The 27331-nt window shown below is 43.5% G+C and overlaps 1 protein-coding gene across 5 annotated transcripts in view; it reads left to right on the top strand.

Annotated features, from left to right (window-relative positions):
• jhy (junctional cadherin complex regulator) overlaps positions 1 to 27331 on the top strand; it is a 120737-nt gene that overhangs the window by 40464 nt on the left and 52942 nt on the right. For 4 of the 5 annotated variants that reach the window (XR_005458185.1, XM_038779189.1, XM_038779187.1 and 1 more), the window contains exon 4: positions 24515 to 24634. The exons of the other annotated variant lie outside the window; for it this stretch is intronic. Coding sequence is in view for 3 of the 4 variants with exons in the window: in XM_038779189.1 (XP_038635117.1) it covers positions 24515 to 24634 (120 nt within the window). In the remaining variant the exon portion in view is untranslated. The remainder of the gene's footprint in view (positions 1 to 24514; positions 24635 to 27331) is intronic. 5 annotated transcript variants of the gene reach the window in all.

Genomic DNA, 27331 nt, shown 5'->3' with positions numbered 1-27331 from the left:
TGTCACTCCTTCACCTTCTCCAGCAGCTACCACTCACTCTCTTTTCTGTTGGCCTTCCAGTCTCATCGGTTGACCAACCCCGGTCAATGCCCTCGCTCATTCAGTCGCCTGTGGCCCTCCCTCTGGTTGCTCACTCCCTCAGTAGCTACATTCAGACAACCTGCTTCAATTGTCGACCATCCCTCATTGGCAGGGTCAACTGGATGCCTAGGTATACATTGAGAGCTTTTGTTTCCTCTATGGCTGACACAGGGTTCCGGCTATTATGCACACATGGTCCCTCTTGATCCCCTGACTCACTCTTTAAACCTTGATACCTAAGTTTACATCTCTCTTCTTAAGACTCAATTAATGATGGCCAATTAGCTTGGTGAGCACGACTCTCAGAAATGTTAGCGGGCACAATTACTCTCTAGCCGAGACAGACAACACTAATAGGCACCATTTATAATCAGGCTGTATCATCGCAAGATCTCTTTGCTGTCATGCCTTTGGACTTAAGACTCCTGGGCCCCCACTGCATTATATCTAAGTGTTTGCCCAGAATCATTCAGGGCTGTGAACACTTTCTAAACTAGACAGGCCGACGGTTTCAGAAAAGCACACAGCAGCCGTGACCTCCATCCCGGAGGAGGACCCTAAACACCACATGTCCCTCTCTCTCTCGTTCCCAAAGTACCACTCCCCCAAAACACCTTTAAATCTGCCACCCTCCACAACAGACCAGCGAATATAGTCTCCTTGTGCACCCTGAAACAAGGTGGAGAGGGATTTTCAACTCCATTCCCCTCTTCCGGAGGTCATGGCATCTGGCTCCCATTTAAAAACAATAGTAGTGATTCTCGCCTGTGTGACATCACGCTGGTGGGTGGGAAGATTCAATGAGTCCTGAAGATTTGACTATAAGCTCGCTAATGATATTGAAATGGATTCAAATTCAATCAAGTCAGGTTCTCGATCTTTCTGGGCATGTCATCGGAGAAGGCCTGGGAACATTGCGTTCCAAGAACTTACCATTGTAAATCCGTTTTGACCTCTCGTGTGTTTTTGTGGCCATTACAGGATTTGGGCCCGTGGCTAACGGACCCGCAGAATCATGCCCGCTGTGTTTACATATTGCAGTTATAAATTCTGAATTTCGTCCATAACTGGTTGAGAACATTTGGAATAATTCTTTTGACCCAGGCTCTTTTGGGTTTAGACCTTCCTCAAAGGTCAACTTTCTACTTTTCTGTCTTTTTATAAATTTAGAGTACCCAATTAATTATTTATTGTTTTCCAATTAAAGGGCAATTTAGCATGGCCAATCCACCTAAGCTGCACATCTGTGGGTTGTGGGGGTGAACATAGACCATAACATAGAAAATACAGTGCAGAAGGAGGCCATTCGGCCCATCGGGTCTGCACCAACCCACTTAAGCCCACACTTCCACCCTATCCCCGTTACCCAATAATCCCTCCTAACCTTTTTTTGGTCACGAAGGCCAATTTACCATGGCCAATCCACCTAACCTGCTTTGGACTGGGAGGAAACTGGAGCATCTGGAGGAAACCCACGCAGACACGGGGAAAACGTGCAGACTCTGCACAGACAGTGACCCAGCGGGGAATCAAACCTGGGGCCCTGGCGCTGTGAAGCCACAGTGATATCCACTTGTGCTACCGTGCTGCACCAAACCCACACAGACAAGGTGAAAATGTGCAAACTCCACAGACAGTGACCCAGGGCCGGCATTTGGACCTGGGTCTCAGTGCTGCAGTCTCAGTGCTAACCACTGCGCAACGTGCTGCCCCTCCATTCCAGTCTTGGTGTGTGGCTGTACATTTCCAGGTCCTTCACTTTGCTGTTTCAATATTTTTTCAAAAAAAATACGTGGGGCGGAATTCTCCCAACGGGAGACAAGCTGACGCCGGAGTGAAACCCGGAGTGTTTCACTCCGGCATCGGAGGCCGCTCCTCGCCCCCTATTCCCCCCCCCGGGGGGCTAGGAGCGGCGGCGCGTGAATTCCGCGCGCCGGGCCTTGACGCTTGCGTCAAAGTGACGCGCCAGGAATGATGCAGCCAGCGGCGCTAACGTGACACCAGCCGCGCATGCGCGGTTGCTGTCTTCCCCTCCGCTGCCCCGCAAGTCATGGTGGCTTGATCTTGCGGGAAGTGACGTCAGCCGCGCATGCGCGGTTGCCGTCTTCCCCTCCGCTGCCCCGCAAGACATGGTGGCTTGATCTTGCGGGGCGGCGGAGGGAAAAGAGTGCGTCTTTTAGAGACGCCGGCCTGACGATCGGTGGACACCGATCACGGGCCAGACATCTGTTGAGCACACCCATGGTGCTCGACCCTCCCTCCGTCCCCCCCCCCCCCCCACCCCACAGGCCCCACATTCACAGGCGTGAACCGGTCGGGTTCGGCAGGTCGCTCGGCCCATTTTGGGGGGTGGGAGAATAGCGGGGGGTGCCAGGGCGGCGTGGCGTGATTCGCCTGGCCCTCCTGCGATTCTCCCACCCGGCGTGGGGTGCAGAGAATCGCGCCCATGATCTACACAATCAACACAACTATGAATCATTGGGCGGGCATAGGGGAGATAATAGTATTGTTATGGGCCAGGGTTCAGAGAACACCAAAATATATCATGGAGTTCACCTGACCCAACAGAAATCTAATGTATTTTTAAACAAAACAATATTTATTCTATGAATCCAGTTAACATTTTATAAACACACAGTAAACATCTTATCAACTACTAACACAAAAATACAGTACTCTATAGGTAACCCTTAGTAACTTTCCTAACAACATCCAGAAGCCAAAGACCCTTTTTAACAAAGACAATAGGTTTGCATTCCTTACAGAAACAGGTATTACTTTGAAATCATCAAATGATCTGAAGACATTCATTAGTATGCAGTGAGAGAGACCAAAATACACCTCCTTGGTTTCAATGCAGCTCACCAACTGAAAACAAAACTAAAGCTCAGAGCCAAAAACAGTTTCGAGCTCAAAACAAAAGTAAAAAGCAGAGCCAGAGCCCAGCTCCACTCATACACTGACATCACTGCAGCTACTTGAGAAGACAAACATTTCTTTTTTTTAATAAATTTAGATTACCCAATTCTTTTTTCCAATTAAGGGGCAATTTAGCGTGGCCAATCCACCTACTCTGCACATTTTTTGGGTTGTGGGGGCGAAACCCACGCAGACACGGGGAGAATGTGCAAACTCCACACGGACAGTGACCCAGAGCCGGGATCGAACCTGGGACCTCAGCGCCGTGAGGCAGCTGTGCTAACCACGAGGCCACCGTGCTGCCCGAGACAAACATTTCTTAAAATGACATTCCCATGACACCACCCCCCAAGAAAAAAAAAATCAACTTTACGATTGTTTCATTTTTCACCTTTTCACAAATTGACAATAAATATAGCTTTTTGTAGACAAAACAAAACACGTAAACATTTATAATAACAGTCCATTTTAGTTCTTCTTCCTGCAACTGAAATCCCTCTTGATTGACAGTCTCTTTGGACAGGAAGGTCTCTGCACGATCCATCCATTTCTCTGCCTCGGCATTTCTCTTTAAGGTCAGATACTTTAGTTCAATCCAATAACAGAGCCCCTTGTAATTCTCCAACAGAGGAGTATTGGTTAACACAGGCTTTAGGCCGTCAGATGCCTGTTAAAACTCCGCTGTCCACTGAAATTTGCTACACTTCTGTTTTTGAAAACTCACCACTATTCTTAGAATTCCCCCTATACCAAAAAGGGTCGATATTCTAAATGGTGAACAGGGATTCTCACTCCCTGACTCCGATGCAGGCTTCGGTGGGTGCTATTCAGGTCAAACTATATTTTCAAGTTATCCCCCGGTATAACCCATACCTTCACCGAAGATTTTATCAACTTACCACTTAGTACTGTAGCATCTATGTCCTGGGTCCTGCTTTGCTAAGTAAGTAACGCAGACTTTAGGAAAAAAACAGTTTTCAGGTTAAGTAAGTTATTTTATTATTTTTTTTTTTCTTTTAAAAGCTGCAAACACTTTCCTTACAGAAAGGTAAAAAGACCTTGCTTCTGAATCCTGCTGGTTCGTTGAAGAGACCTTCAGGCCCACCTTGACAATCAATCTTCTTTAAAGTCTGGTCTTGGGATGTATTCGCTGGTTAGCTCTGTTGCTGTGTTTTGTCGATCCATGTACTGAGCTATAAGAGCTGGCTATCTCTCAGCTGACTCTGACTCCTGTTTAAATTCTAGTCTTCCTTAGATGTATGTCTGTTTAAACTCGGCTGCTTGTCTTGTCTTTCCCATGACCAAGCTGTGAGAGCTGTGCTTCTCTCCTCTCTCTGAGTTCTCCTCCCCTTCTCGCCTCTCCTGTTGCTACTTCTGCTTCTGCTCCCTGGGTTTATATTCTCTTTCTACCAATGATTAAGTTTTTAGAGCCTTATTGTAAATTAACTTATTTCACTTTGATTTTTAAAAAGTATCTTTGATGTAAACATTCTAATACAACTAAGTATTCTTTTTGGACATGGCCTCACCTCTCAGATCTGATTAGATTGAGTTTGTGATTTTCAAAGTTCCTTTGTTTTCAACAGAGCAGTTACTTTTAATTCTGTGATTTCTACAGTTTAATTTTCCAATTGTCCCCAGCTCATAACTTTGCCTTTGATTTTGACTTTAAATTATGTTTCTCATAGACAGGTTGTCTCCAATTTTCTTTTAATTGACTTGATGTTAGTAGAATTTCATACTTATAATTGACATCAAATTCGACTGAGCATCATCCACCCTTTCCAGCTGTTTACTAAGATAGTTAATTTCAGTGAAGGTGTGAAACCTTTGCTTTTAACTGTGTGCTAAAATTTCACTTGGTTATGACTTGAAAGACCTGCCTGTTTTAAACATTCGTCACTTAATTCAATTGAAACTCTCATCAATGCTTTTCCAGATGCTTCCTAAGATATTTACTTTCAATAAAGGTGTGAGGCATTGTTTTAGCTTAATACATGGATCCTGTGTGTTTGCTAAGCCTGCTTGTGAGAAAGAATCTGCATTTTATAATCCTGCTCTTTGCAGCTGCTATTAACCTTTTGTGGGATCTTTCCCTGTATCCTCTCAGACCAGATATTGCCAGACTTCCATGTTTCAAATGACACATTTTTCTGTATTTTCAAGAACACTTCTTTAGCAAGTCCGTCAGTGGAGTGACCACACTGCTAAAATTCGGGCCTTTAGTGTTGAGGTTGTTGGAAACTCCCCAGTAACTTTTGTTTTCACATCCCTTGGGACCATTTGACCTTGTCCAATTGTATGGCCAAGGAGAGTGACTTGGGCTTTTCCAAATTCACTTTTGGCTAGTGTTACCACCAAACCCACCTCCTGAAGTCGATCAAATAACTCAATCAGATGTTTTAAATGTTCTTTCCATGTCTGACTAAAAATGACCAGATCGTCGATGTATACTGCACAATTGGGTAATCCTGAAACGACTTTGTTAGTTAATCGTTGAAAAGTGGCTGGAATGTTTTTCATGCCAAATGGCATAACTTTGATTGGTACATATTGGTACAAAAGCTGAAATCTTCTTCGCCCTTTTGGATAAAGATACCTGCCAATAACCTTTAAGTAAATCCAGTTTGGAAATAAAAGCTGATTGTTCCACCTTCTCAATGCAATCCTCCAAACGTGGGATAGGATAAGAGTCCGTTCTTGTAACTGCATTAACTTTTCTATAGTCCATACACAACCATTGGGTACCGTCCAGCTTTGGTACCATCACTATGGGAAAGCTCTATTGGCTGCAACCCACTTCAATTATGCCTTTTTTTAAAGCATACTTTCAATCTCTTTGTTAACCTGTGCCAATTTTAAAGGGTTAAGTCTATATGGATGTTGTTTAATTGGAACAGCATTTCCCACATCTACATCATATATTGCCATTTCAGTACTTCCCAACTTATCTCCACAAACTTGCCTGTGTGATATCAATAACTCTTTCAGGTCAGTTTGTTTTTCCCCTGGAAGGCAACTCAACAATTTATCCCAATTTTTAAGAAAATCCTCATATTCGAATTTAATTTGAGGGATGACAAATTTAAAGTCATCTGGATTTGGTTCTTCACTTTGAGTTAGAATCATTAAAACCGCCTCCTTTTGCTGTCCTTCCCTGTCAAAATACCTTTTACACATATTCACATGACACTATCTGGCGTTCTTACCACATAATTCACCTCCTTGATTTCCTTTCAATCTGATGAGGTCCACAAAAATTTGCTTTTAAAAGTTCTCCAACCACTGGTAACAATATTATCTCCACTTGGAAAACTACGAACATTTGCTTTTTTGTCCGCTACCTGATTCATCACATGTTGTGCAACCTTTAAATGTTGTCTAGCCAATTCCCCTGCTCTATTGAATCGTTCCCTAAAATTTGACACGTAATCCAATAATGTAAGGTCAACTGCTCACTCACTAATTTTCCCTCAATCAATTTCAGTGGTCCTCTTACCTCATGACCAAAAATTAGTTCAAAAGAACTGAATTTGATTGACTCATGAAATGAAATGAAAATCGCTCATTGTCACAAGTCGGCTTCAAATGAAGTTACTGTGAAAATCCCCTAGTTGCCACACTCCGCCACAGTCCGGCCCCTGTTCGGGGCGGCGAGGTGAATCCCTAATTGCAAACAGTACAAATGGAATTCCTTTATCACAATCCTCTGGGTAATTTTGACAATAAGCCCTCAAAGTTGTGTTTAATGTCTGATGCCACCTTTCTAATGCTCCCTACTACCAAATCACCACTCTTCATTGGACTTTCCAACCTTACCTTATAATGGAACACTACTCTTCTCACCCTGAATTCCACATATTACCACCTTTTCTGGCAATATTCCTCCCAAACTACATAACTCCTCATCTCTTACCATCAAAGGTTGACTAGCATCTAGATTCTGGATGGTATGCGGTTGATTTAAATTGTTTTATTCCTAAACTATATGGAACTTCTTTGAACCTTGAGGTAAAATTTGATACTTGATCCGATTATATTTGTGTGGGTAGTCTATATCTAGTAAAGAATTCAAGTAACTCCTCCACAATCTTTCTAGCTGTAAGATTGCGTACTGGAATGGCCTGTGGAAACCTAGTCGACACATCCATTATAGTCAAAAGATATTGATCCCCACTTTTTGTTTTGGGAAGCGGTCCTGTGCAATCAATTAACACCCTTGGAAAAGGTTCCTCAAATGCTGGAATGGGTGTTAAGGGCGCTGGTTTTATCACTGCTTAAAGTTTCCCTATCACTTGACATGTGTGACATGATTAACAAAATTTAACTACATCTTTATGTAGTCCAGGCCAATAAAAATGCTTTGGATTTTAAATTGAGTTTTCCTTACTCCTTTCTATACCCTACCGGCAATACCACTTGATCAGCTTCTGCCCATTTTTCATCCGCCTGCATATATAAAGGTCTACATTTTCTCATCAAGACATCATTTTTACGGTAATAGCATTCTGGTATACACTCCGATTCCTCTTCCGTTTATGCTTTCTGATACATCCATTTTATTTCTGTATCTTTCTGGTATAACTCCCTCAATTTTCCTTAACTAAAAATATCCGCCTCATCCTCCACCTGTTTTTCTTCTTTTCCAACCATCTGCTCAAAAATCGTTTCTGAAAATTGAACTTCAACTTTATCTTCACTCTTTGATTTATCTTCTTGTCTTAACCTATGACTTTATGACCTTGTTACTACACAATCCGGAAAAGTCCCAGGATATTCGTCCTTCAACACTTCAGTTGTCTGATTTTCCACTGGTGTATCAACTACAGTAGGCATCACTCCCACCTGTGATCCAGCTATATCATTACCCAAGATAAACTGTATTCCTGGACCAGATGGTTTCTCTATTCCTCCTACTACCACTTCACCACTCTTCATTGGACTTTCCAACCTTACTTTATATAATGGAGAACTACTCTGCTCACCCTGAATTCCGCATATTGCCAACTTTTCTAGCAATATTCGTCCCAAACTACATAACTCAACATCTCTTACCATCAAAGATTGATTAGCTCCCATATCTCTTAAAATTGTGACTTCTTTACTTACTCCTCCTGGTACACCTGAGTAAACTTTACCGTGAATTATTTAAAGAGATCTGGCACCTTCTTTTCAATCACCTCTTGATCAGATTGTACAATCTTTTGCACTTCCTTCGCTTCACATGGGCTTTGATTCACCACATTAACACACCCCACTGACATATCCTGTTTTATCACATCAGCCTTCCCAGTGCTTTTCTTTAACCACCAACACTGTGACTTTAAATGGCCTAGTTTATTACAGTGAAAACATTTGAAACTTTTCATTTCTCTTCTCCCTCCTGGATTTCTTTTTTTAATCTGAGGTACACTCTCCTTATTATCTCCCATCAGATCTCCTTGACCTCTACCACTTGAGTATTTCTCTTTTCCCAGTTTCTATCCCTCACAGGCTGAAATTGATGTCAGAAACTAAACTTTGATTTATGAACTAATTCATAATCATTGGCCTTTTCTGCTGCTAATCTCGCAGTGTTAACCCTCTGCTCCTCCACATGAGTTCTCACTACATCAGGAATTTAATTTTTAAACTCCCCAAACGTAGAATTTCTCTGAGAGCTTCATAGACAATTAGTCTATTTTCAAAGCCCTTATCCACTTATCAAAGTTACTCTGTTTGAGCCTTTCAAACTCCATGAATGTTTGACCAAGTTCTTTCCTTAAATTTCTGAACCTTTATCTGTAGGCTTCAGGCACCAGTTCATATGCATCAAAGATAGATTTTTTCACCTCCTCATACATCCCAGATACTTCCTCTGGTCGTGATGCAAACACTTCACTAGCTCTACCAACCAGTTTTGTTTGAATCAGTAATACCCATATGTCCTGTGGCCATTTCATTTCTTTAGCAACCTTCTCAAATGAAATGAAAAAGGCCTCTACCTCCTTCTCATCAAACCTTGGCAATGCTTGGACATATTTACATAGATCCCCACCAAGCCTTCGACTGTGACGTTCTTTTTCTTTATCCTCATCACTATCTTCAAACTGTACATTTCCCTTTTCATTCGTCAATTTTAACTGACTGTCATGTATCATAGCCGTTTTCTGAAGTTCAAACTCTTCTTCCCTTTCCTCTCTCTTTTTCTTTTTCATCTCTATCACTTTCTCATTCTTTTCCCCCCCTGATCTGTACCTTCCTTTCTCTTTCTTGTTGTTCTGCTAGGGCTATTCTTTCTTTTTCCCTCCAGGGGCTGGTTTAGCTCACTCGGCTAAATCGCTGGCTTTTACAGCAGACCAAGCAGGCCAGCAGCACGGTTCGATTCCCGTACCAGCCTCCCCAGACAGGCACCGGAATGTGGCGACTAGGGGCTTTTCACAGTAACTTCATTGAAGCCTACTTGTGACAATAAGCAATTTTCATTTCATTTCATTTTCATTTCATTTAATTTCGTTTTGTACTCAAGCTGCTTTAATTCTTTTTCATGTTCAAATTGTTTAATCTGTAACTGAATTTATGCCATTTCTAATGAGTCAGACTCAGGCAATTTTAAATGCTCAGCTACCGCCGTATGGACCTCTTCTTTTTGTATGCTGTCAGGTAACGTTAACTGCAATGTTTTGTCAAATCTAAAAGCGTTTTTTCATCTCTGTTTGAAAGGTACTGCGTGTGACCTTCTCCACCCCCAAAAAACTTCTGAACCTCTGAAAGAGCCATTGTCCACTGGAATACCACACCTGAAAAGCAAACACAAATATGTTCACCCCTCACTGTCTTTAAGTTCACGAAGCCAACCCAATCACAAAAGATAGACTTTTATCCCAGATGAGCCCCCAATTTATTATGGGCTGGGGTTTAGAGAACACCAACGTATATCCTGGAGTTCACCTGACCCATAATGTTTAATTGATTTTGCTTATGGGGAGCACAAGGGCCCACTTTCTAGGTGTGATGCAACAGTATTGTTAAAGTATTTGTAAACAAAACAATGTTTATTCTATGAACCCAGTTAACATTTTATAAACACACAGTAAACATCTTATCAACTACCAACACTGATACCTCCCCAAAGATACAGTACTCTATAGGTAACCCATAGTAACTTTCCTGACAACATCCATAAGCCAAAGACCCTTTTTAACAAAGACAGTAGGCTTGCATTCCTTACAGAAACAGGGATTTGAAATCATCATGTGATCTGGAGACATTCTTTAGCATGCAGAGAGAGAGAGACCAAAATACACCTCCTTGGTTTGAATGCAATTCTCCAACTGAAAACGAAACTAAAACTCAGAGCCAAAAACAGCTTCCAGCTCAAAACAAAAGTAAAGAGCAGAGCCAGAGCATAGCTCAACCCACACACTGACATCACTGCAACCACTTGAGAAGACAAACATTTCTTAAAGTGACATTCACATGACAGTATTGTCACTGGATCAATACACCCATAGCAATGCTCTGGGGACCCAGTTTCAAATCCCGCCACAACAGATGGGAAAATTTAAATTCAGTAAGAATCTGGAATAAAAAATCTAATGATGACCATGAAATCATTGTCACTTGTTGTAAAAACCCATATGCCATCCTAATCGTGTCCAGATCCACCGGAATGTGGTTGACTCTTAACTGCCCCCTCAAGGGCAATTAAGGATGGACAATAAATATTGGCCCAGCCAGCTACACCCACATCCCATGAACAAATGACAATAAAATCTAATTATATGAGTAAGGTCATTAATAAACATTTGATATGCATTCTAATTTGCTGTCAAAAGCTGATGAACTTCGTCCATGGGCCACAGAAAAATTTCCCAGGTGTTAACTGTATAATGAGCCCTGCCATTGCTTCTACTGCCTTTGAAGGCTATATTTAATCACGAGCATTCACTGCATTGTGTACTGTATAATTATTGAGGTCATTGAGACACAATACCAGATGCAGTTCCAATCTACTGCTTGAACCTTCTGATCCTCTTTCCCTGTGTGCCCAAAGTCTCCCACCAGTGAACTGACCCTGCCAATTGGTAACCCTACCAAAGTGTGAACGACTATATAGGATACAAACTAGCAAAGTGTATATATCAGTGAGTACTCTGTAAACTACAAAGCAGCATTTAACTTATTTTTAACAGGGTGTGAGGAAATGTCTGTATTTTTATCCAACTCAGTGATCACAAAAGTAGTTATTTGAAGGAAGAATCAACTGTAACTATTCTATCATTCTATTGAATGATATTGTGTAACTTCAAACAAGAATCCAAGTAACACTTTTATTGAAAGGCATTCAGAGAAAGGTTCTATTGCAGATGTTTGTGAATCAGTTTTGGGAATACATTTGCCAGTGCCCAAGAATTATTTTTGAACTGAATATTTAATTGGCCATTGTTTATTTGTTAATGAACTATAGCAGACAGTCAAAGTAGTTTTCCTGTCCCAGCCACAGCAGGCTTTGTTGTGGGCAGGATGGAAATATTTGGAGAGCTGTAATGGCTGCAAAATCATGGCTAATGTCTCTGAACTCATAGCTGAAACTACAACAGTCACCCTAGTACTGCAGCATTATTTCTTCAGCAAAATCCAGTGAGTGAAAGATGGTTGCATAATTCAAGCGCTGTGCATAAAGTCAGTTCCAGTTATTTATAGCAGTGTGGTTTCCAAACATGACGGGAAAATTGTCTGATGGCTTTCTTTCGATCTTTGATTTGTGAAGTCACTGTTTGCAGCCATTATTTTAAGCTGGTTTTAAGGAGCTGTTTGTACAGAATAAAATTAACAATAATAATTAAGTAGCACAGCACCAATTGTTACTATTAAACATCTTTTTCTTGACTGCCGATTTTTCCTTCGGGTTATATGTATTGGTCAAACACAATTTTGCTCTGTAGTTGCTGGTATTGCTTCTGTTTACTTTGACCTTTTAAGTTACATTCAAACAACATAACTATGGTTATAACATCAATTTATTAGCATGATATGCAATTTATAAAAATGAATTTGGTGTTTGACAAAGCAGCAACTTTTGCCAGACATGTTAGTCTGGGAGAACCTGTTGATTTCTTCTGATAACAGAAGTAGCTGTATAGCTACCTCAGCTGCACTTAAACTAGCTCTTTCCTTTCCCAATAACTGTCACTTCAAAGTGGGAGGACATAATGTACAATTTATTAATGGCTCATTGGCTCTAGACCAAAGGGCTCGGGCTCTCTGTGCAGCATGCTTCTCCTCAGTATGAACATCTAATCAGGATTGTCCAAGCCCCTACAATAGCAGCCAAATGCAATTCAACAACCGTGAGCCTTTGAAGTCCTATTGCAGATTTCTGTACCCGAGCCTGGGATAATAACTTGCCATGATTGCTAGCTTTGTTGTAGATTCTCTGTGGAGAAGTAATTACGGACTCGATTTAACAGAAAGAACATTACGGAGCTTATGATGCTCAAAATGTAACTTCATTTGATCATTTTCTCAATTTGATTGGTATTATTAGAATAGCTCATAAAAAATGTTGTAAGAAGCATGGGCAGAGGTTGAGGCCTGCGTCCTAGTGAAAGAGATAATGAGGATGTGTTGTGATTGTGTTTGAGCAATCAACACCTACAATGGATGCCGTCTCTGCAGTGCTTTCCAGCAGTGTACTTTTCTCAGTGTTATGACTGCATTTTGAACTGCTGAACAAAGTGTAGGTCTCATCCCGTGGAGTGGGTTGAACAGTTGTGTTATTCCAGTACTTTTTATAAAAAGAAATTTACTGAGTCTAAAAATGACTTTCAACATTGAAACCTTATATAAAGTAATAAAAAATCTTACTTGTGTGTCATGATCGTGTTCACCAATTCAGTGCAGCATCGAACATATACGAACTTGAATTGAATTACCTCAGTTCCAGCTGCAAAATCTCCTTTCTGAATTCAACCAACCAAAGCTGCTCAATTTTAAGGGATTTTAAAACTAAAATTAGCATTAATAAGGAGCAGAAAATAACACCAGCGTTGCTCTGCTGATTGAGTTTAATTTCAATGGGGGCATTCCAGTACATGAGCTTTGCTTCAGATTTGTGCACAATTTCAAAAGTAAAGCACCACTCCCTGACTAGATATTTTTTTAATGCAGATCAAATCCTAAGCTTCTGGTTGATTTTGTTGTGTATAACAATGTGTTAGAAGGGCAGCGTCCATCAAGCAATGCGGTCACATGTCGCATTTTGCCTGCAATATTTTGTGACACACACATTTTACATTTAGAAATGGGCAAATAATAGCAGCAGAACAGTATGTTTCAAACCATCAAGTAATAGCTAGTAATATAAATGACGAATCATTGGGCTTAAATGATTACAAATTTTTAAAATTGTCAAGCAGTATCAAGAGGTACCTTACTGGAATCTGTAGCTTTCTACTCGGATTTAAGGTAAATACTACTTTAAATATTAATGGATATCTTACATATATCTTTGTAATATGCTTAGAATCTGGATTCTCCTTAAACTTATCAATGTTGTGGTTATCATCAAATATGAATGGCATGTTCAGTTCTCTTTTATATAATTTAGAAAATATATTGTCTCATATACCATCTGTACCCATACTTTAAAACCCATATATATATGCATATACTCTCTGTGGAGAGATACGTTGTTGAGGAGAGATGCCTAGACCCTTATAATGGCTTGGTATAATCTGGCTAAATCTGTTAAAAGGGTACTTTGAGGTTGGTAATATTCTCTGATGGTTCCTTTCCATCAAAGTGAGTTGGATCAGTTCTTCAGACTATTTAGTGTGTGTGAAGCGCGTCTTTCTCAACCTGAAGTGACTGATCATCTGAGGACTGGACGCGATCCTGACTAGACCCAAAAAGGGGCTAGGATTGTAATCCACTACAAAGATGTAATTTAAACAACTTTTTAAAATCATTTTCTTATAATGCCAGGAGTGCTTCTCTGAGCTTACAAGGAAAATAATTCCGAGGTCCCTTCTGCATGACTCTCCCAAAACACGCTCCCGGTGACTTACACCCTTCCAGACGAGCCTTCCCTTAGTGCCAGTCAGCAGCTTCCCACCACCTGAACTTTTGTTCTCACATGACAGCTAGTTTCTGCTGCTCACCCATTTAGGGGGACAGCTGATTGGCATATAGATGAGGTCCAAAATTGCCTATACCACGCTGCTGAAGTTGGGCAGATTTAGATCACATGTCTTCACTCCCCCACCCCAATCCAATTCACAATCAGAGTTAAAATGTCTCTTTCTGGTAATAGTAAGAACTGCAAGGCTTTTGGTATCTATCTGAGATGATTGGAGTGGGAAGTGGAGGTAGGACGAGGTGGTAATGACATTTCTTTTGTCAGTTTTCTTTTTCTAATGTTTATGTGCTGCACACTTCATATCATAGGTCCAATGGGTGTAACAGCTGCAACTTCCAGAGATTGAAGTGAGTAGTCAGATCATCGTTGTAAAGCTGTATTCTGTTTCAATTATACAGCATTGTGATGTGCATCATTCATCTCGGCAAATGTGAATCATTGAGGGCTGATTAAAAATACATCACTATTGGTTCATTCCTGAATTGCCTTATTTAAGTACTCTCTTTATCCTTTAAATTGAACGTCCCTGTGACCTTTCACATAATTAATTTGCTTTTGTTGATTGTTATCTTGTGAACATGTCTTATATGTAATGCAGTGGTACTATTTTCAGGTCTTTATACTGTATTCAATGATAATATAGTTGTGTTACAATGGGCTGGATTTTGCTATGAAAATAATGGTGAAACTAACAGTTTATATACACACAAATCAGGCAGTAATTTCCAGAAAACACTTGTGCATAGTTAAACATGAAGTTGCTGTCCAAGTTGCACTGTTCTTCTGTAAGCTATGCAAAAATAGTCTCTCGATATCTACTAATAATAATAATAATAATCTTTATTGTCACAAGTAGGCTTACATTAACACTGCCATCAAGTTACAGTGAAAAGCTCCTAGTTGCCACATTCCGGCACCTGTTCGGAATGAACATAGGGGGAGAATTCAGAATGTCCAAATTATCTAACAGCATGTCTTTTGGGACTTGTGGGAGGAAACCGGAACACCCTGAGGAAACTAACACAGACACAGGGAGAACATACAGACTCCACACAGACAGTGACCCATGCGGGAATTGAACCTGGGACCCTGGAGCTGTGAAGCAACAGTGCTAACCACTGTGCTACCGTGCCGCCCACTGGCTCCCTACTCAAATGTATTGACTGAAGTAAAGGTCCTATTTTAAAACAGAGATACTGATTAAGCTAACCATTGAAATTTGACATTTGCCCATTCCGATCTACGTACCTTTTTAACAGCATTGTAAATCTGAATTCTTGCCAAATAACTTATCTTGCACTGAAAGTTAACATTTACAAGTATGGAGTCTCATTCCTTCAGCTTTTAGTAATTGATGTTAATTCCAATGTCTACATCCCCCCTCCGGAAACCCCCCCCCCCCCCCCCCCCCCCCCCCCACCATGCCGCATCCTCACCACAGAACTTTGATAATGAATATGTAAGGGTTGATCAAAGCTGGGTGAAATAGGGTGAGACTCCTTATGCTCTGGGCCGCTTCGGTTACGTTAAGGCTTATTAAGAATTCTAGAAATACTCATCAGACAGGGTGCTGCTAAACAGGTCCTCAGTGGCAGAACATACGGAGAAATATGTACCGTATAACATATCTCAGTGGCTGTTACGGAGGGCAAAGGCTGTAGCAGAACAAAGCCTCCAATCTTCTTGGTTTTTCTGCCATTGCACCAGAGTTTTGTTCTTTCAAGGTTCATGAGAAAACTGGTGCGCAATGGTTTTTCCACGTTGAAAGATGTCACACACAGGTGTCTTTCTTTCCGAGCACATATTCAAAGCCCTTCGGTGACCAGAAAATGGTGACGGGAGCAGGACTGTGTTGTCTGGAAGCTTCTAATTATGATCTGGCATTCAGGCAGCAGTTACAGAACGGTCCTCTAGCACTCGGACGAGGCAGAGCTACCTTTTGGCAGCTATAGTCGTGGCTGAACAGCCTTCTTTAGAATCCATAAAGCTCGCCCCTCATTGGGAAGAGGGCTAGAAAAGGAGCCCTAAACATAGTTCACGACTAGATAACCACATCAAGGGGGATCACCTTCTGTGGTAGAAACACACAAAAGACAAAAGTAATAAAGTTTGGGACCTGAAACATCAGGACCCTCATGGATCTCACACCCATGAGTGAATACCTAAGAGTGTCACACTACATAGAACATAGAACATAGAACAGTACAGCACAGAACAGGCCCTTCGGCCCTCGATGTTGTGCCGAGCAATGATCATCCTACTCAAACCCACGTATCCACCCCATACCCGTAACCCAAACCCCCCCCCACCACCACCACCCCCCCTTAACCTTACGTTTTAGGACACTACGAGCAATTTAGAATGCCCAATCCCCCTAACCCGCACATCTTTGGACTGTGGAAGGAAACCGGAGCACCCGGAGGAAACCCATGCATACACGGGGAGGACGTGCAGACTCCACACAGACAGTGACCCAGCCAGGAATCAAACCTGGGACCCTGGAGCTGTGAAGCATTTATGCTAACCACCATGCTACCGTGCTGCCCTACAGCACATGCTACATGTATCACCTGAGAACTTCATTGGTGTGACGTTACCATTGCTATTCTGAGTGAGACCCGGCGTGCTGGAACTCTGAGGCAGCAATACCTTCTTCCGGAAAGGTAAATCAGAAGACAAACGCAGAGTTCATGGAATTGGATTTTCCATCAAGAATGAACTTGTGAACCAACTTCATGAGTTCCATCTTGGAACAAATGAGCGGCATACAACTCTTGATCTCAAACTGGCAGCCACTCACCACAATGGTCAGTCCACCTGGTCTAACTCTGGATGCCGACAACAAAGCCAAGGAAGATTTCTATACCAAACTTAACCAAGGGTGGCATGGTAACACTGGTTAGCATTGTTGCCTCACAGTGCCAGATACCCAGGTTCGATTCCTGGCTTGGGTGACTGTCTGTGCAGAGTCTGCACATTCTCCTCGTGTCTGCAAGGGTTTCCTCTGGGTGCTCTGGTTTCCTCCCATAAGTCCTGAAAACGTGCTTGTTAGGTGAATCAGACATTCTGAATTCTCCCTCAGTCTATCCGACAAGGCACTGTAGTGTGGCGACGAGGGGATTTTCACAGTAAACTCATTGCAGTGTTAATGTAAGCCTACTTGTGACACTAATAAAGATTATTAAGTTCTCTGTGGTGGTCCATAGGAGGACAGACTTATTCTTCTTGGAAACTTCAATTTCAAACTTGGAAGAGATTCCAATCTCTGGAATAGAACTACTGGCAGGGCAAGAATTGGAAATGTCAACTCCAATGGCATCCTTCTCCTTACCAAATATGCAGAACAAGGGCTCATTGTCACCAATACTGTGTACTGCCACATGAACAAGTACAAAATCTCATGGCAACACCCATGGAACCAGCACTAGCACCTGATTGATAACATTGAGAGAGCAAGAGGCATAACTAAACTAAGGCCAAGTTCGGAGAGTATGTAGGATGCAAGGAGAAACTGGAGAGAGAATGTAGAGCAGAGAAAGCAGATGCAGAGATGATGGCAAAGTTTTCTGTCTTCCTCTGAGTTATATTTTCTCTGTTTCTCTCTCTTTTGGATCATTTCAATCCTTGTCTTTTGTTTTTGCATTTTTAACAGTGACAAATCATTTACCACATTTGTTGATTTTTGCATATTTGTCCCCCCCCCCCGCGCGCTTCCCAATTTGGCCAATAAAGCTGAAGAGCAAAAAAATAAACTTTCAAAGGATTACAGGGATCGGGGTTCTGAAGATTACCTAACAAAAGACCGATTATTCACTGATAAAAAGTGATAGAATTGTTTGAGGGCCACACATCACCAGGGGCCAATACCAGGTCGAAAGGCTGCATAACAGTCAATGGGCATTCCCAGGCCGGGCTGAACAGGGCGGCACAGTGACACAGTGGTTTGTACTCTGCCTCACAGCACCAGGGACCCAGGTTCCATTCCATCTTCGGGTGACTCTGTGGAGTTTACACGTCCTCCCAATGTCTGCATGGGTTTCCTCCGGGTGCTCTGGTTTCTTCCCACAGCCCAAACATATGCAGGTTAGGTGGATTGGCCATGTTAAATTGCCCCTTAGTGTACAAAAGATTAGGCGGGGGTACTAGGGTGGAGGCGTGGGCTTGAGTGGACTCTTTCTAAAGGCTGATACAAACTGTACTGCAAATTCTATAATTCTATGAATGAGGCCTAACCGAATACCTAAGCAATGCTTAATAGAACAAAAATATGGAATCAGAAGGCTAAGAAGAATCCAATCAATATTTTGAAGGAACAAAGAAGATCTTTTTTAAAAATTAAGCCATGTATAACTGGCTAAAACCACATGCAATCACAAGATTTCCTAATTTTCCTGGCATCACAGACAGTGTTGATCCAAAATCTTACATGTCAGGGCTGATGTGTTGGGTACTCTGGATCTGTGGAGACTATGTTTACCTTAGCAGTAACATATACAGGCTACCAACACTTGAAATAGTACAACACTATTTTATTAAGCTAGGAACTGTTGAACATACTTTCACTGTGGGTCGACACTATGTTAGATTAAACTGAAGACCTATTCCTATCCTTTCCAGTCTAGACTGTTAGCACATGGTGAAGATCCGTGCTACAAGCTGTGAGCTCTGTACGTCTCAGGCTGCATCCAGAATGAGTGGGAAAACTAGTGTCCTCTGGCTTTATAGTGAGCGTGCTCTAACTGGTGATTGGCTGCTGTGTTGTGTGTGTTGATTGGTCTTTGCAGTGTGTCAGTCAGTGTGTGTCTACCATTATATACTGATGTGTATATTATGACAAGGGCAGACATCAGGGGGGCAGGATCCTCCCCTACCCGGCGGGGCAGGGGGTCCCGGCGCCAAGGAGTGGCGTGAACCACTGCAGCGTCGGGCCACCCCAAAGGTGTGGAATCCTCCGCACCTTCAGGGGCTAGGCCGGAGTGGTTTGCGCCATGCCGGCCGGCGGGGAAGGGGCTTAGCGGGGGGGGGTCGGAGAATCTGTCTGGACACAATTAATGTGAAGTATTCAAATTAAGCACTTACAACTAATAAAATATTTCACAGCTTCTCAGATAATGGGGGGAGATTGTGGCCAGTGGAAATGTTACTGAGCCAGTAATCCAGATGTCCAGACTAATGCCCTAAAATCATAGGTTCAAATCCCACCATGACATCTGGTGGATTTTAAATTCTAAGTGATATAAATCTGGAATTATAAAGTTGGCCTCAGTAATGATGACAATGATAACTATTATCAATTACTGTAAAAATCCAGCTGGTTTACTAAAGTCCCTTCGGGAGAAAATCTGCCATCAAGCCCACAGCCATGTGTTTGACTCTTAAATGCTTTCTGAAAAGACTTAACAAGCCAGTTCAAGGGAAATTATATGGTCATATAATGACGTAGAGAAGGCTGTTGGTAAACATAACATAGATTTATTTACAAGTAATTCTAATGGTCTGCATAAACCAGCATCTCACTCCCAGTGCAATCCGAGCTGGGAGGAATTATCTCACCAGGCCCTATGTGGGCCTGCTTTTAACCTTTGCTCATAACGAGCCCCAGGTGGTAGGCCTCTGCCCCTTACCTGGGGAGCTCATTCTCCATGAGTCCTATGGGAGATCAGTGATGGTTTCCCCGTGGTCCACATGGTGGTTATGACACACCTCCCCACCAAAGTATGAAAATTCTTCCTCAGCTGCCATTGGAGGGGGCCTTCTGCGCCGTTCACCCGTGGCTGCATCTCCACCTCTAGCGACTCCGGGTTGGGGGAATCGTATTGAGTAGCCGAACGTGCTTCCTGGTTGACTGCTGAAGAGCTACAACTGGGACCTCAGTGCTGGACACACTGACGCCTGCCGGTGCGGACACATCGTTTCCATGTCAAAAACCGAGTCATTGTCCTCCTGCTGGACTGGACGTCCCAGACAACCAGGCCCTTAACTCGAGGAGTGGCTCCAAACGCGGAGAAGGCAGAACCATCGTCAGTTGGGCATCATGATTGGCAGGCTCATGCCTGGTTAAGTGGTCCAAATGTTTCTTAAAGTGCCCTGAACCCAAGGGCGGCACAGTGGCGCAGTGGTTAGCACTGCTGCATCACAGAATCGAGGACCCGGGTTCAATACCGGCCCCGGGTCACTGCCCAAGTGGAATTTGCACATTCTCCCCATGTCTGTGTGGGTCTTACCCCCACAACCCAAAGATGTGTAGGGTAGGTGAATTGGGTACACTAAATTGTCCCTTAATTGGAAAAAAAAGAATTGGGCACTATAAGTTTTTTAAAAACTCAAAAAAAGTCCTATGAAGCCAGGCCTTATAGGAAACCAGGCGAGTCCTTTTCAATACATGCGCGGTAGCATGGTGGTTAGCATAAATGCTTCACAGCTCCAGGGTCCCAGGTTCGATTCCCGGCTGGGTCACTGTCTGTGCAGAGTCTGCACGTCCTCCCCGTGTGTGCGTGGGTTTCCTCCGGGTGCTCCGGTTTCCTCCCACAGTCCAAAGATGTGCGGGTTAGGTGGGTTAAATTGCCCTTAGTGTCCTAAAGAATAAGGTTAATTGGGAGGGGTTGTTGGGTTACTGGTATAGGGTGGATACGTTGACTTGAGTAGGATGATCATTGCTCGGCACAACATCGAGGGCCTGTTCTGTGCTGTACTGTTCGGTGTTCTGTGTTCTACTACTGCAAGCCGCAAAGCTCCATCACCAAAGTTTTGAGCGTATATGATGCTCCAACATGAAACGTCCGTTCCAGCGCCACCAAACCATGGTGTTGCTTCTGCAACTCTTGTTGCTGCTCAACCTTGGTACCGAGGCGTGGAAAAGCCAGATTCAGCCGAGTCTTGAGCCATCGATCCATCAAAGGTTCCTCAGGTGCAATCACAGTCATTACATGCGGCATCATACAATTAACGGACAGGAAATGTGCCAGTCACATGTCCATGGACCTGGCCGACTGTTTCTTCAATCCCCGTTTGAAAGTCTAGACTGCGCTCTCTGCTATTCCATTAGATGAAGAATGATATGGTGCAAGCCGAATGCCATTCCAGCGCATTCCTCGCTCATGGAAGGTGTGCCATTGTCCATCACCAGGATTTCCAGGATTCTTTGTCTGTTGAAAATCCCCCACAGCTTTTCAATCGTGGCCCTGGACGTCGTAGAAGGCAGCCTGCACATGTCCAGCCACTTTGTATGGGTGTCCACGAGCACCAGAAATATGGACCCCATGAACTGTCCTGCAAAGTCCACATAGAGGCGAACCCATAGATGGCCCAGCCATTCCCACGGCGGGGTCTTTTGCAGGTCCTGGTATGCCAGGCAAATTTTCACAACTCTATCGATATTCCCATCAATACCCGGCCACTAAACATAGCTCCGGGCCAACATTTTCATTTTCAAAGTTCCCGGATGACCACTATGTAAATCCTGCAGCAGGGCCTCCCAATCCCACGGGATGCTAATGGCATCTTCCAAACTGAATCAGAGATATTCTGAGCGAAAGGCTGAAGTGTCATATGAAGGGCCTACTTTCTACCGCCGCTCAGCAGCATGAGCCGAAGCTTTGCCGACTCCAGATCTTGCTGTGTCTGTGCACCCACCTGAGCAGCCTCACCGACAAGGTGTCCATTACATTTAGCATCACCATCATCTCATCCGGCACAGGTGGGTACTGGGGCCACACTGCCAACGGCAGAGGGCATTGGCATGGGTAATCTTGGTACCAGGGCGGTGCTGAAAAGAGTATTTGTACAAGTCAAGGTGGAGCGCACAACACTGGATCTGGCCGATGCAATTGGCGTAATGCCCTTATTCTCCTTGAAGAGGCCGAGCAACGGCTTGTGGTCCATTACAATAAAAAAATGTCATACATGTACTGATGGATCTTTTTAATGCCGAAAATCACAGCCAAACCTTCCTTCCCAATCTGCACGTAATGGTGCTCAGATTCTGCAAAGATCTATGAGGCAAACTCAATGGGGCATTCTGTTCCGTCAGCACATCCATGGGCCAGGAGCGCCCCGATGCCATAAGGGGATGCATTGCACGTTACAATGAGAGGTCTAGTCGGATTATAGTATGTAAGAAGTTGTTTTGAAGAGAGATACTGCGTAATGGCAATGAATGCTTTGTCCTCAGAAGTGCTCCAGCAGTACCTCTAGTCCTTCCTCAACAGTTCATGGAGTGGAGCTAGCAGACTGGCCAGGTTGGCGAAAAACTTCTTGTAATAATTGACTTGGCCTGAAAAGCACCGGAGCTCAGTGGCTTTCCTCGGAATCTGGGCCCCCGTTATGGCACAAACTTTATACTCTACAAGGTGCAGAATGGCACACTCCATCGGTAACCCTGATAGGTCATTGCTTTAGCATGGAAAACGCACTTACTGAACTTCAGTGTGGTATCCACATGGGCAAAACCTCCTAGAGATTCGCCATATGCTCCTACTCTGTGGGCCCATTGATCAGTTCATTATCCAAATAGATGGCCACTTTTGTCAAGCGTTGTAAGATGTTTTCCATCACTTGCTGAAAAATTGTGTGAGCCAATGAAACCCCGAATAGAAGGCATGCATAGTCAAACAATCTGGATGTGTATTGATAGTGTCATACTTTCTGGACTCCTGGTCGAGCTCACCTGCAAAGATGCATGGTTCATGTCCAGCCTCATGAAGGAGCATTCTCCAGCCAATCTGGAGTATAAATCTTTGACCAGGGGCATTGAGTTGGTCCCGACACAAGGCTCTGTTGACGATGAACTTAAAAACCCCATTATGCCGGATGGTTTATAGGGCTTCATCACCGGCACCACAGGCGAGGCCCATTCTGAAAACTGAATAGGGCAGATAATCCCTATGTCATCACAGCTCCGCATCGACCTTCAGTAGCATCATGTAAGGGACATGCCATGTCCCGAAGTACCGGGGCGGAACAGTAGGATTCCAGTAGAAATGGGCTCTGGCACCCTTTATCCTGCCCATACCCTCCTGGAATACCTTGGGCTATTTACTCAGCACGTTTTAGAGACTCCGGTGCCTTTATCAGTCAAACTTGAGGACTCTCAGCCAGTTGGAACCTGCACCTTGCACTACCACGAAAGAAAAGCGGACCGACAGCTGTCCAACCATCACCCAAGTCACAGTGGTCCCCACGAGCTTCAATGTCTCCCCTGCATAGGTTGCAAACCTGGCCTCTGGTAGCCAACAATCGCAGAACCACGTTCCTCGAGAGAAATCACCAAGATCTACAATGGAGACAACGGCTCCAGTGCCTATTTTCACCAGGTGTCCATTTACCTACAAGGTGATCCACATTGGAGTGGCTCTCAGAGCCGAAACATATTCCAATTGCATCAAACAGTTTTCCTCCTCCATGGCATCCACATGTAAGGGCCTGGTCTGAGGCAACCTCCACGGTTGACGCAGACGGCCCCACAATGGGCAAGCCTGGCCCTCACTAGCTCTTGGACCACAAGGTGGCAAGGCGGTCGGCTCCCTCCCTCATCTTTAGGTGAAGTATCCAAATTGGGCAGTGGTAGCGTCCGAGTCCTGAACTCTGCCACGTACCTGCCTCGGGGTCGCTCTGTTGGAAAAAACCTGGCTGGTTCTGCAGCGCCCCGTGACCAAAAGACGGTGCGAAAAGGAGGGCAGTCAAACTATGGACACCAAAGTCCATGGAGCTCTGCAGCTCCTGCACACTTTTCTCCGTGTGTTCACGAGAAAGGACAAGCTAAATGGCCCACCTCAAATCTAATGTATTTTCCACTAACATCTTCTTCTGCGTGGCTGTACTGTTAATACCACAGACAAGCTGGTCCCTCAATATTTCTGAGAGAGACTGCCTGAACTGACAGTTTTTCGGCCAGGTGCCACAAACGTGTCACAAAATCTGTGACTGATTCACCAGGAGAGCGCACTGCCATGTTAAATCGATACCTAAGCATAATTACGGAAGGCTTCATCAAAATACCTGGAGTCTGCTGCAGCCAGGTACACCAAAATATTTATGATCCAAATGTCTGGATCCCGAAGATGGTGTTCAGCAGTCATGCACAAAGCTAATCTGGAAGCATATCATTGCCCTTTCATCATTACTGAGTCAAAATCCTGTACTCCCTCCCTTACTGGACTATGGCAGCACCTTTATCGCATGGACTGCAGTAATTTGAGAAGGTGGCTCACCTCCCCCTTCGCAAGATCAATTAGAGATAGGCAATAAATGCTGCTCTTAATGCTGCTCTTACCAGGGGAGTCTATTTTCTGTGAATTAATTTAAAAATATGTAACTTATATATTTCAATAGTGCACCTTCAGCATCTCTTCTACGCTTTCAAACTTATTTACTGACGCTTGTTTACTTTCTCAGCTACCTTCCGTGAAAAGTTCCAAATCCATTAATACAGAAGAGCCTGTCCAAAATACTGTAGATGGTCAGGTGAATTGTAGTATTGAAATGAAGTGGAAGCAAAAGGCACGGAAGTTACAGGTTAGATTATTACATGTAATATGCCATAAATATGACAAATGTCCTTCATAATAAGAAAGGTAAAACGTTCGATAAAACTGTCATTAACATCCAAAATTTATCTTTTTTTCTAACTGCAGTGTGATATATTGAATGTGCTACAGCACATTCAACAAGATTGCCTATCCTCAAGAGCAGCATGGCACTGCAGTCCCTTGTACTGTAAAATTTCTATTATTCTACACTCTACGAACTGTAATTCTCTATTAACAGGAGTTCTGAGATTGGGTCTGTTTTATAATTGACTCTGCCAAACTCACCAGCATAGCTATCAGCGAGCTGGCTTGTTCTGGCTTCAGACTCCTACTGCACATCCCCCACAGAATCCATAGAATCCCTACAATGCAGAAGGGGGCCATCCCCTCAACATCGCTCACTCAATTCCCATGTTCCCACACCTCTCACGAGACCTCAGTACCTGCATGATCATCCTGGAGCTTTCTCATTGGATGAAAACACAGATGTCACCTTACATCTCAGTTCAGTGGCATATTTGATGAACCAATACCTTCCATTCCCAGAGCATGCAGATAACAGAGATTTACCTGTCATTAGAAAGGTGACTAGATGCATTTTACACAATGTCAAGGCAACAATGTCTCAGGGCCTTTCGCTGACTATGGCTTAAATCTTTGCGTAGGCAGACAGGCTCTGCACTTGTGAAAATTGCTCCAGCGGCCCAAAATTAGAAGTTCTACCCCGGATCCCGGCTCTCACGATTCTTACAGAGGTGGGAAGGGGAGTGGGTTAAACTTTGCACATCCGTAGTTCACGGAGGCATCTGCTTTCAGTTTGATCTGATGTTCAGATGGAGGGTGTGGGAAATACGATATCTGCATATTAGACCTGGTAGAAGAGGTTGACTGGAGTTGGCACTAAATTAGCGTAAGAGTTATAAAGGGATAAGGGATTGAATAGAGGGGAATAGGTTGGTGTGGGGGTATGAGGGCCATCGGCAGTGGGTAAAGGGACACTAAGTTTGCATAAGGTCTATAAAGAGCAATGGGGAATGGGTAAAGGGACAAACATTGACATGGAGGGTATGAGGCGTGTGTGGGACAGTGCGGTGGTATTGATTAGCATGGATCGGACATGGGAAATGTGTAGTGATGTAGTGCTGAGGGCTGGAGGGCTGTTTTTGGTTTTATTTTTTCATGGTGACGGAGCACATCATTAAGCCTTATCGTCCAGCCCACCTGTATACCTGGTAGGCCCTGCACTGCATTCAAACAGTTTATGGGGCAGCAGGAATTAGTTCAATTAGTTCTTTCCTCTCCCTGTTTATTGTTCTCCAACAAAACACAATGCAGGTGTGCTAATTAGATATTGGATTGTCACAACTTCCATTAGACAATCAAAATTTCTGCATCGAAATGGAACAACCTGACAACCTTTGCGTATTATTATTTTCACTTCTTATGGGAAACTGCCAGTCCTCTCTCAATCATTGAATGCAACGACATGATTGAAATCAGAAGCTCACTAGATGCGAGACCACAATTGTAGATTCACATGCCATCACTCTATGGCATATCGCAAAATAACAGGAATCACAACACAAAAGAGAGCCATTCAGCCCTTTGCGCCTTTGTTGGTTCAACATTCCTCAGATTGAATTTTCAACAAGTTATTGGATGAACCATAATTTAGTGAACCGCATTGTATTAAAAGGATGGTACAAATTCCTAACGACAATTCCTCGGAATGCTGTGATGTCCTCTTGAATTAATTAAGTATATAATTAAACTCACTGTAGGATATTTATTTTCACACACACTGGGGCTGATTTCCAAGTAGGTGACTGCCTGGTTGTTAGGTGGGGAGGTGGGGGCTAGGAAATCCCAGGAGGTAGTTTCAAATGATTTGCTAGTGTACCAGAGTGTTTTGGAGGCCCCAGGGAATGTGCTTGGTGCTATTCCTGGCCCACCAAAATAGGAAACTTTGTGGGTCATTTATTAGAACAAAAGAACAAAGAAAAGTACAGGACAGGAACAGGCCCTTCGGCCCTCCAAGCCTGTGCCGACCATGCTGCCTGTCTAAACTAAAATCTTCTACACATCCTGAATCCGTATCCCTCTATTCCCATCCTATTCATGTATTTGTCAAGATGCCCCGTAAATGTCACTTTCGTCCTTGCTTCCACCACCTCCTCCAGCAGCGAGTTCCAGGCACCCACTACCCTCTGTGTAAAAAAACTTGCCTCGTGCATCTCCTCTAAACCTTGCCCCTCGCACCTTAAATCTATGCCCCCTAGTAATTGACCCCTCTACCCTGGGGAAAAGCCTCTGACTATCCACTCTGTCTATGCCCCTCATAATTTTGTAGACCTCTATCAGGTCACCATTCAACCTCCGTCGTTCCAGTGAGAACAAACCGACTTTATTCAACCGCTCCTCATAGCTAATGCCCTCCATACCAGGCAACATCCTGGTAAATCTCTTCTGCACCCTCTCTAAAGACTCCACATCCTTCTGGTAGTGTGGCGACCAGAATTGAACACTATACTCCAAATGTGGTCTAACTAAGGTTCTAACACTATACTCTAAGTGTGGTCTAACTAAGGTTCTAATTTATTGTGTGACCTTTAATCACTACTGGTGTGCTGCTGAACACCAGGTATAACTGGGCAGAGTGTGAGCACACTGCCAACTCTTTCAT

The sequence above is a fragment of the Scyliorhinus canicula genome, chromosome 19 (genome assembly GCF_902713615.1).
Source record: "Scyliorhinus canicula chromosome 19, sScyCan1.1, whole genome shotgun sequence".
NCBI classification, from domain to species: domain Eukaryota; kingdom Metazoa; phylum Chordata; class Chondrichthyes; order Carcharhiniformes; family Scyliorhinidae; genus Scyliorhinus; species Scyliorhinus canicula.
The sequence above is the reverse complement of the archived record's forward strand: the minus strand, read 5'-3'. Positions and strand labels throughout refer to the sequence as shown.